General features: G+C 50.9%; 4 protein-coding genes across 4 annotated transcripts; 1 reads left to right on the forward strand and 3 right to left on the reverse strand.

The window, feature by feature from the left end:
* Positions 1 to 163: 163 nt before the first annotated feature.
* VFPPC_09078 (cell lysis protein-like protein) lies at positions 164 to 1,573 on the reverse strand (the record flags this gene model as incomplete). Its single annotated transcript, XM_018287674.1, has 5 exons — positions 164 to 610; positions 686 to 987; positions 1,072 to 1,233; positions 1,339 to 1,371; positions 1,522 to 1,573. The coding sequence occupies 5 exons, from the start codon at positions 1,571 to 1,573 to the stop codon at positions 164 to 166; spliced, it is 996 nt and encodes a 331-aa protein (XP_018140770.1).
* Positions 1,574 to 1,776: 203 nt separating this feature from the next.
* Positions 1,777 to 2,696, reverse strand: VFPPC_16436 (hypothetical protein; the record flags this gene model as incomplete). Its single annotated transcript, XM_018294189.1, has 2 exons — positions 1,777 to 2,302; positions 2,359 to 2,696. The coding sequence occupies 2 exons, from the start codon at positions 2,694 to 2,696 to the stop codon at positions 1,777 to 1,779; spliced, it is 864 nt and encodes a 287-aa protein (XP_018140769.1).
* A 148-nt stretch (positions 2,697 to 2,844) lies between these two features.
* VFPPC_09077 (hypothetical protein) lies at positions 2,845 to 3,045 on the forward strand (the record flags this gene model as incomplete). Its single annotated transcript, XM_018287673.2, has 1 exon — positions 2,845 to 3,045. One exon carries the CDS (start codon positions 2,845 to 2,847, stop codon positions 3,043 to 3,045), a length of 201 nt encoding a protein of 66 aa, XP_018140768.2.
* A 1,425-nt stretch (positions 3,046 to 4,470) lies between these two features.
* VFPPC_09074 (GTPase activating protein) lies at positions 4,471 to 7,741 on the reverse strand (the record flags this gene model as incomplete). Its single annotated transcript, XM_022428639.1, has 3 exons — positions 4,471 to 6,418; positions 6,483 to 7,090; positions 7,154 to 7,741. 3 exons carry the CDS (start codon positions 7,739 to 7,741, stop codon positions 4,471 to 4,473), a joined length of 3,144 nt encoding a protein of 1,047 aa, XP_022284214.1.
* Between the last annotated feature and the right edge of the window lie 2,652 nt (positions 7,742 to 10,393).

Below are 10,393 nucleotides of genomic sequence, written 5' to 3' on the forward strand. Positions count from 1 at the left end.
AAGAAACCCAATGCCGTCCGAATTCCAAGTTTGTCCAGCCCGTTGATGAAGAAAAGACATACGCCTCGTTAAAAAGCAGATTTGAAAAAGCATCATCGCCTAGTCCAGCTATGCCTTGTTCCCTTTATCTCGTGTACACGTGGAATTTGTCGTGGTGAGCCACCTAGGAAGCAATCAAAGGCTCTGTCTCAGGAATGACAGGTTTCTCGGGGACCTTGCCCTCGGGCTCGGCGGTCTTGGTGGACGTGGGCTCCTCGGTGGGAGGAACAGGGAATTCCGGCTTCTTGGTAGGGGCGACAGGCTTGGGAGGACCGGAAGGAGCAGCAGAGCCGCGGCCGCGGAGCATCTCTTGAACCTTGCCGGTGTAGTCTCCAGCGTACTGCTTGCCCATAGCAGTGAGTTGATCGGCCTGCTTCTGGGCAACGCTCCGAACCTGAGCGGTCTGAGCGTTAATAGCATCGGAGGCGGTCTTGAGGTGCTGGTCGATCAGCTCCTGGTTGGAGGTGTAAACCAGAGGAACGAAGAAGGCAACCGTGGTGGCAATGATGGCGAGACCCCAGTACGGCACAAGCTTGACGAGATGGTAGGAAATGAAGGCAGCGATGCAGGCCTGATATGGGCGGCGTTAGTTCTGGTACCAGGGCAATGTTATGTGACAGGTAACCACGGGTAACCTGCGACTTACAGCGGTGGAGGCGCCAACGCTCTCAACAAAGAGCACTCTCTGGGCCTCAATAACAAAGAAGTTGATGAGTTCGTGGACGTCGCCAATCATGCCATCGAGGGTAGCTCGAGAGATGGTCCAGTATCGGCGGGGGCGCATCTGAGTGGCCAAACCGTGGCTGAGAACGACCTTACCAGTAACCTCAGCGGCGACGGTGACGGCAAGAGCCATGAAGGAAAGCTTGAAAGCCCAGCGGATCACATCGAGGTACCTAGCGGCGAAGATGAAGGAGACAATCGAAGCGTATGCAATGGCGGACGCACCTAAGGGAAACCACAAGTTAACAACACTTCTCGTCCTGTTTATGTGCCCGACATGTCGTTCGGCACAGGCGGGGATGTACTTACGAGGATTCTTCCATGACAAGAGCTCAGAGAAGAAAGAGTGGTAGTGCGTGAGAGGCTGGCCAGTGGCAGCAGGAGTATTAGGAGTCTTGCGGGAGGCAGCGAGATTCGAAAGCTCGGCCTGAGTCTTTGCGTTTTGGTCCTTGACATTCTGAGCAACGGGGCCTGAATAAGGGGAGACGACAGAGAGGTTAGCGTGCGCAGATTGGCAAAGCTGCGGGAAATTGCATCTAAAGCACTATCATTTTATTGACATGCGTAAATACTCACCATTTGTAACAGAGTCGTAAGCAGCAGCAGCACCTGCAGAGCATTCGAGTCAGATTTGTGTCGAGCTGTCGTGGGACTTTGCCCGAGCCTGATGCATCACATGTGAAATCACTACCAGCTTCCTGTCAGCGGGAACTCAGAGCGACCAGAGCGATGCAGAAGGACGAAAAGAACCAACCTTACTGTTCTTGGTGGACTCCAAAAGGGAGCCACCGTTGGGCGCGGTATCAGCCATCTTGATTATGGAAATCGATTGCGATTTTGGTAGTTATTGCGATGATTGTGTGGTATGTTGTTTTTTCTTCGAAGGAGGTAGACAGGGGTTCGGGTTGCAAAGATTGGGATATTTTCTGTTTCTAGGGGGCGGTGGGCCAAGAGGGCCAAAGTGTAAGCAAAAAAAGCTCCAGTCCAGGTCCAAGAGCTCCGTTTGAGCAGAAGCTAACGAGCTACCCAGGGTCGGAAGGTTGGTAGGTGGAGAGAGAGCGGCGTGACGCAGGGGACAACTTTGGAGGGGGCCGAGAGATAAACAAGCAAAGCGGGTGTTGGGACACAAGGGCGAAGGTGATAAAATATGGCTTGTTCGTACCTTGGAGAGAATATCTGCGAGTTGGCCAGCGTGCGAGAGCTGTGAATTGTGTTGTGTGTCTTGAGGGGGAAATGAAGGAGGAGGACTGCACGGAGAAGGAAAGATAGGAGGAAGAAAGGAGAGAGTCGAGTCTGGCCGGTTGGAGTCTGGAGCTTGGAAAATAGATGACGGCAGATGGCAGACGGATGCTCGGGATAAGATAGAGCAGGTTGCGGGACAACAGCACGACACACCAGGCAGGACAGACAGGACCGGACAGGATAAGAACAAACTTGGAACACATGCACGCACGCACAGAGACACACCAGACACTCTCCAGGAGGACCGGAAGGATTGAGGAAGCTGCAAATGGAATCGGGACTTGTTGGGTGCTGCAAGCTTGGGCCATATTAGATTACGTAGTCCAGATACCAGACTGGACTCCCTCCAGATGCGCATACTGAAGTACATGTGCCCATCCCATGAACAGGGCAGTGGTGCAGGGAGAGAGGGGCCAAGCGGCGAAGACTTGACATCCAGCCTGGACAGAGAGGTAAAGCATGCATGCAAAGATGTCAATGTTTGTGAATGGCGCATTCAAAGTCCTGATAGTGCATTTGCGTGTGACGCCTTCGTGTGGCCACTGTTGTTCAACCACTTGAACGGACAGTCCAAACGTGGCTGCTGTGACCCTGTCAGTGCCATGAATGGCATGACCAGATTTCTGTTCATGTTCTTGCAAAGTTGTATCCAACGTGTCAAGTAGTCCATGTCTGCCACTTCTCTGCTCCATTTCGAACACCTTGCCTCAATCCCACTGCCGAAACCCTGCCCTGCTTCTTAAATTCACTACCACATGGCTTTCCCTACCAAAGCTCACCAGACCAGACATCAGAAACCAGCAGAACGTCTCGGTCCAACAAAAGTTGAGACCAAAAAGCATGTGCCAGACGCCAACTCCAAGCCCCAAGCCAGGGAGCGAGACAAGAGCTGTGGAGCTCAACCTTGGCAGCACAGCCAGTGACGACGCCAGCTGGGAATGGGACATGGACATGGAATGCCATGGATGGGCTGAGTTTTGTGTCAACGTCCTTGGACTGTGGCTAGTGAGGGGTGGGCCAGGAGGAGCACAGTCTCAATGAGCTCGTGCCACAGCAACGGTAACGGTCACGACCCTAAAGGTTGGTTTTGCACTGCCAAAGGGAAATAAATGTCTGCCCTCACGATAACGATGAGTCTGCATTCCAGTGATGAGCCAGTTCTACAGTTGCGTTACCACTTGAACCCCAACTGGAAGCCTGGCTGCACAGCAAACTAGAATCGTGACATAACACCAGGCTGAACACTCTTTGCACCGTTTGACTCAACACCACAGACGAGCAGCAGACCCTTTGCCGTCGACGTCCCAAAGGACACGGGAATGTGTCACCCGCCCAGCACCAAGCGTCATATGATACAAACGTCAAGGCCCTGCGTCCAGCTCCATCCGTTGTAGGCGTACCAGACATCCGCGTACATCTTCCGCACGTGGTTTGCCAAGTCAAGGTCGCGAGCCTGTAACTATTCCCAAATATTTGGTCTTCAATATCGCTAGCCATACCTCCTTAGGTGCTCCTACAAACATATCGACAATATTTCCATGAGCCCGTCCGTTCCACCCAGTCACGCGACATCTTGCCCATCTGGCGTTATCACCCCTTCACCAATCATAACCAACCTGACAACTGTCAAAGCCTACAGAAATCCGATTTGAATTATTCCACAATGATCTCTAAAAAGGGACCTCGCTCAATATGAGAAACGGCCCCTCTTTGAACATAATCCTGTTCCAGCTGCTTCCCACACAGATGATGCAAACACTCTGTCATCCATCTCAGGATTCACAGTTCCCGGACCCTCCCGTCCGGTTGGCCCCCATTTGTGGATACATGAACCAGCCATACTTCTAAGTACGCAGACAGTCATCTACACCTTGAGCGCTTTGGGATCTAGCACTCTATTTCTAGATCCAATTGACATGTCCAAGACGGCTACAGGGAGCAGTCGAACGGCTTTGTATCCGTATCTTAGCTGTATCTTCCCATCCAGAAATGTAGAACTGTCCAAAAGCGAGTGCCATATAAATCACAGTGCAAAACAAAGACTGTACTCCCACATCAAATAGAACCTCACAACATACTGTTAATCTGGTATTCCATTGTTATATATAGTAGCGGGGAGTTTAACCCCTTTACTAATAGCCATGGTCTTCCAGTCCAAAATCGTCAACACCGTCCGCGCCAAACGCACAACCCTCACCTACATACAACCTCACTCCATGAAAACATCTGCCCACGACACCGTATAGCAATATGTCCCTCTCTAAGTTCCTTCCCATGCATGTTCTGTGGCTCGGTCGCTCGCTAATACAGCCACTGGTATTATGTACAAAAAATATGCGGTATCATAAAAAGCATCTTGCTCCCCCCTGCCTGATGCGTCAATCTCGAAATTCAATAATCTTATAGCGGCTCTCTGCAGCCGTCAAATCCATCGCTCTATGGTGAATGCGTAATGCCATGTCCATTTCACCTCCTCCAGCCCCAGAACCCTCCAGTGTTAGGAGATGTTCCAGCCGTGGCCGCTGTGGGTTTCAAGTTACTTTCCGCTGGCGGTGTCGTTGCTTGTCCAGTAAGTCGGCTGAACACCCCAAGCGACGTGGACGTGGGCAGACTTGGTTGTGACTCTGACGATGCTAAGCCATGCGATTTTCGAAGAGCCTCCAATTTTTGCTTTGCCTCCTCGGCTTCCTGCTTCGCCGTCGCTTCCGCAGTCTTGGCTTGGACGAGCTCAAGAAGCAGGGCCTCGTGCTCATTAGGTGGTGTCACAGCCCCTGATGCCGCACCAAGCACAGACTCGGCATTCTGTGGCAGAGACGAAATCCTTTTGTTGTATCCAGGGGCCTGGGGTGTCGACTTGCTCCGTCCAAGCTTGAACTCCCTCAAGCCGCCATTCTTGCTTTTCCCTGACCATTCACTGTCCGCGTCGCGGCAGTTGGGCTCTGACACAGAGCTGCTAGAAACCCTGGTCCTCATGCCATGAATCTGCTTCTCCAGACGTTGTTTGTCTTGATGCAGAGTCCTTACGTGTCCATGTTTTTCACGCAGTTGTTCCCTCAAAACAGAGAGCTCGTGATCCATGTCGTGTATCCGGCGACTAAGATCCTGGGTATGTGAAAGGGCGTTGGCAAGTTGACCCTTGACGTTGAGCAACTCCTCCCGAAGTTGAGACTTGGACTGAACCATGGACGACCTGTGTCTTTTATCCTCGACTGCGAAGCGATTCTCGACCCTGTTCAGAAGATCAGACAAATCCTCCGTGGACGGCATAACATCGTCTTCTTGCTCTGCAGCTGTGCATTCTGTTACCGGCGCAACGTCCTCCATTGTGGGGGTTGCGTCGTTGTCATCTGCATCAGTGGAAGCAGCTTTCTCTTCTGGACAGGGCTCCGGCGCTTGCTTAGTTTCTGGCGGCTTTGTTTCTGCATCGTCCTTTTCTTCGTCATGATTCACTGCCCGTTTTCGCAAGCCGTCTAGAAGAGATCGAACAGCCTTGCGATCCTCATCTCGCTCTTCGCGTTCAGACTGCAGCTGATTTGAGAGAAGAGCGTGGCTTCTTTGTAGCTCACTTAGAGCGGTCAATAGGTCCTCGATTTGACTGTGCAAATATCGCTCCTCGGTAGTCTTCGCACTCCCTCCGGATTTCGGTCCCACTGGTGTTGATTCTCGGCTGGACGGCTCGTCGTCGGCATTCGCAGAATCCCTCGAAAGTGTAGATACATCTGTCGAAGATGAGCTCGCGACACTTGCCGAGCTCGCTTCTATTGAGTTAAGTGTCGATGCTAGGCTTTGCTTCGATGTGCTGCGGCGGAGCAGACTCAGCGGTCGTCCCGGAGCCGATCCCATGCCCGGAGCCAGGTTAGTATTTCTGCTCGATGAAGCCCAAATGCGACCAAGGAAGCGACTGGCAGCCGTGGTAATGTCTGAAGCCCGTGCAATGTTAGCTGTCGCAATCAGAGACTCTCTGTATGCCTGCTCCAACTGTGACAGCCTCTCTCTAGTCACAATGCCGCTCAAGCCTGCAAAGTCATGCACAAACTCATCCGCATTGTAGTGGTAACAGTCCCACAGACCTCGGGAAAGAAGAAGCTGCATGACATCCTCCATTTCTGTACAAGCTAGGAGGCGTGCTTCATTCTTTCTCATCAACGACAGTGCAACGCGCATTAGTGTCTCAGAAGCTCCTTCGGCGAAGATAACATCATAGATTCGAAATAACATAGGCAAAGGGCATGTTACGGCAAAAAAGCTGAGGAACCACTGCGAGACGTATGCGGTCTCGACTTGGAGCTCTTCCAGATGACCGGAAAGCGTTGGCAGATTAAGTCGAAGAAGTTCTCGAAACTGATAGATACGAACGTGCAATCCCGACAAGTCGGGCAGGAAACAATCTCGTAGATCATACTTTTCCATGAGCCTAAACACCAGATGTTAGTGCGGGTTCAGTGAAACGTCCTTCTTCTCCACTATTTGTAGCATACCGAACAAGTACGCAGAATGCTTGTTTATCAGGCATATGCATCAATAAAGGCCCAACAAGAAACGCCAGCCCCTGGCAGTAGCCGATCTTGGTATCATACAGGCTGAATGATTTCAGTACTCTGCCCAGCATTCGCTGCCCATCTCCTTCGGGCTCACGGAACATGTCAACTCCTGGGAAGCTTCTCCCCAAATCTTTGCCAATGAGGAGTTCATATGGGCTACTTTCACCACAGAAACGGTCGTATTGTTCCTCGAGAACTGCGTCACGAGCACCCGACATGCTTTGCCACACCACTCCCCTTAAAGGCGGTGGAATGCCTTTCCGAATTTTGTTGGACAGGAGTGTTGGCAGGCGAGCTGCAGTTTGCTGATAGTCCTTGACAAGAGCCGCATAAAACTCCAGATCAGTCATCGGCGGAGGCGGTAGCATGGAGTATCGAAGGGCTGAAGGTGTCGGGCCACTGACCATCTTCCGCAACTGTGCCATTGACGGCGGCCGTGGCTTGCTGGAAGACATCTTCTCCACAGGCTGAACTTTGACACTCTTCGGGTTCGTAGCCAACTTTGCGTTTTCTTGTTCCAGGCGTGCTAGGAGCAGGGCAGTAGACTGTATCTTAGTTAGAATGGGCAAATACCTTGGTATCAAGAAGAGAGCTCTTCCGTAACATACATTGTCCGTCTCTTCATCCTTCGTTTGCTCATCCTCGGTCTTTTCAAGCTGTTCCCAATTTACCTCTTCATTGTCTTCTGATGAATCCGTCTCATTTCCGTCAGCACCGTATGGGCCGAGTTCGTCTTGGAGAGTACGGTTAGTGCCTTCCGTTGATAGAGTAAGGCTAGAGTCTCTGAGCTTTGTCATGAGACTGTTGCGACGTTCGGTGCGGTCCTCGTCCTCATTGTTGCCATCTTTGGTCGGTATTACAAGGTCCTCCACGGCGGGCGAGGCGGGAGCCTCCTCGTCGAGACTTGCCATAGGCGTTGTGGTATCGAGCGCCAGCGATGGAGGCTCAGAGAGTCTTACGGTGACCATTGAGTCGTGTGCCATCTTAGGAGTCTCGATCTCGGTTTCATCAGCCTCGCCAATATCATCAGCGGCTTCGGGCTTTGTAATGCCCTTTGCCTCTTCGGATTCCGTTGTGTTGCCGGTCTGCGGCTGTTCGTTTGCGTCTTCAACCTTGGCTTTCGACTCAGCGGGTATCGAGGTTCGCTCGTTGGCTATTGAACGGGAAGAGAGGTCGTGGCTGATTTTCTGTTCCATTGTGTGTGTCTCGGGCGATGAGCATGTGGCCTCATCGGGGTTGGAATGCATCATGCTGTTCGATGGTACCAAGTGCAATCCAGCGTGGTGGCGAACAAGGGGATGCACCACCAAACTGGACTTATTATGTGAAGCCCACTTCTCACCACTGGGTCTGCGTCAGATGTCGGTGGAATTGAACGACTCGTGAAGCAAATCGGGAGCAGGCCGAGTCCTTGGGCAGTCGTCGATGAAGTTTTGTTGTTTCATCGAGGGGGTTCGGTATGGCTGAGACAGCCAATGCCGGAATGTTGCGATGGCCTTTGATCGCGGAACGCTTCACAATGCCCAAAGGAACAGGCCGGGAAAATTAAAGGAAAAAAACCCACACACGGCTGAATAAAAACGACAACTTAAGTAACGTACAAAAAAAGAGCCAACAAAGAGGAAACGAGTGACGGGATAAAGAACGGAAGGACGGGGTTCTGACTAGACAAGGGACTGGAGGTTGTGGAGAAATTGTGGTCTCGAGCACGTTGGGGACGCGATTGAGGGAGAGGAGTCCTTGGGCTTGGTTGTTGGATTTTGAATGGTACCACACCGCAGCCTTTAGGGTCTACGGAGCACTTTATTTGGTATCTGGGTCCGTGTCTGCCATGTCTGGTGAGCAGGTCTGACTACAGATAACCCTGACATCAGCAACGGGGTCAAGGATGTTACTTCCGGGAGTTCCAAGGCTGGCTGATGCTGGCGTGGGCTTTGTTTGGTGTTGGTCTTTCTTATTATTCGAGGTAGTCCTGAAAAGAAGCTGGAAAAACCAATCAATGGCAGGATTCTACAACACCTTGAAGCCAATGTCAATGAGACTAACGGCAAAAGACATCTTGTCGTTAGCATCGTATTGCGACATCTTCCTCGATCTGCTTCTCCGCAAGGCACATTTATTACATGCAGGTACCAGACACGTACGGCGCAGCATCCGGCGCGACATTGAAGCCACGCACAGACCAGAAAGAGCCTGGGCAAAGAGGTAAGATTCCCTGCTTGACCGGTAGTGGTACGAGTGGGATTGCAATGGTCCAGGGGCATTTATTTTGGTCACAGGAACATGGAACCCTGATTTGTGATTTGATCAATAGTACCAGGCCAGACATGAAGCGCATTTTGGCGGGTTCTCGCCCCCTGATACACTACAGCGCCGGTAAATTGCCCTCCTGACACTAACCTGAATAAAGTAAAGCAGCAAACTGACCCCCAACCGTATTCAAGCTAGCAACCACCAGTGGCTGTTGGTGAACTGGCAACAACCAATAGCGGCTGCGTTGCAATCGACGTCAAATCTGGTCGTTTTCTTCATTGCAAAAGTAAATGTAGTTCAACATGAATGCATCCTTGAGGAGCATTCCTTCTGAGAGTAGCAAATACGTATCAGACACATGGACAAAGCAACCAATAAAATCGTCAATGCAAACTAAAATAATCGCCTGAAGCTCCACACTCCGATCCTGCAGGCATGGAAGGAGCAACTGGTGGGAAACTTATGAACGAAGGGCACTCCCTCATGTCGGTCATCATTGACAACGTTCCATTATGGTGTTTCTTCGATGTTTTAATCGTGAACTTTGCGTCCGTGTAACAAAAATTGGATGTATGGACAGAAGGGTACAGGATGAAGCTGCTTAAACGGTGCTCGTATTGCCAAAATCACGGATGGCCTAGTGATGAGAACCACCTGCAAAACATGCGCACAGTCGACGCTCAATTGACCTCCATGGCAACAGTGCTGATGAATGATGTCGCAGGCGGAGGGCCTGCTGCAGGTAGAAAGTCAATTGGCGTTGGACCCGAGCCACCTCCTGTGGCGCGAGCTTTCATCATCAACCGAGGATAGCTCCAGCCACACTTTCTGATAATGTTCCTACGCATATCACCGAGCATCCTGCATTCCAACACCAGTGGAAGGTCTACATCTAAACCACTTGACAAATAGTAATATGCAAATTGGGCCCAATGAAAGAGAAGTTTTGCCAAGGGGGTTCATTTTTGCACGACCGGTTCAGTTTCCTTTCTGTTAAAAACTCTGTCAAATTTACAATGCCAACAGCTCCCTCAATAGCGACAGAACCATGGCCGAAATCTTGCACTGCCAAGCCAAGAGCACATACACAGACATCAAGGAACTGCTGAAATTGACATCTACTCAATGATTCCCACCACTAATGCTGGAGTCGGTTTCGACACACTTGCCGACTAGCTTCCCTTTCAATCATCAAAACATACATACCTTCGCGCCTTCCACACGCGTGATGTAACCTCTCAGATAGATTTGATTACTGTCAAGTATATGCAAGGTGCCCTTGGCTGTTCACCGTCGCCGTATGCCAGTGTTGACTGAGTGAGCGACTGGGACGCACAACGACTAACATTGTATTCCTTGATGTCTTTGAGTCAAAGCAAATTACACCCCGCCATAGGGGTAGAAAGATGAACACTGAAAGGAAAATGTTTCCCTCTCCAGACTTTATAGAACGAAGAACATGTGAGTTATCAATTTTTTTTTTTTTTTTTTGATAGTGTCGAGTGTGTAAGCACATGCATGTTAATCTCAATTCCACCATTTAAACTTGGCTTATCACCAGCGGGCTCCGGTTTTTGGCGTCAAAACGCAATATC

This window comes from Pochonia chlamydosporia, chromosome 6 (assembly GCF_001653235.2).
Source record: "Pochonia chlamydosporia 170 chromosome 6, whole genome shotgun sequence".
Lineage (NCBI taxonomy): Eukaryota > Fungi > Ascomycota > Sordariomycetes > Hypocreales > Clavicipitaceae > Pochonia > Pochonia chlamydosporia.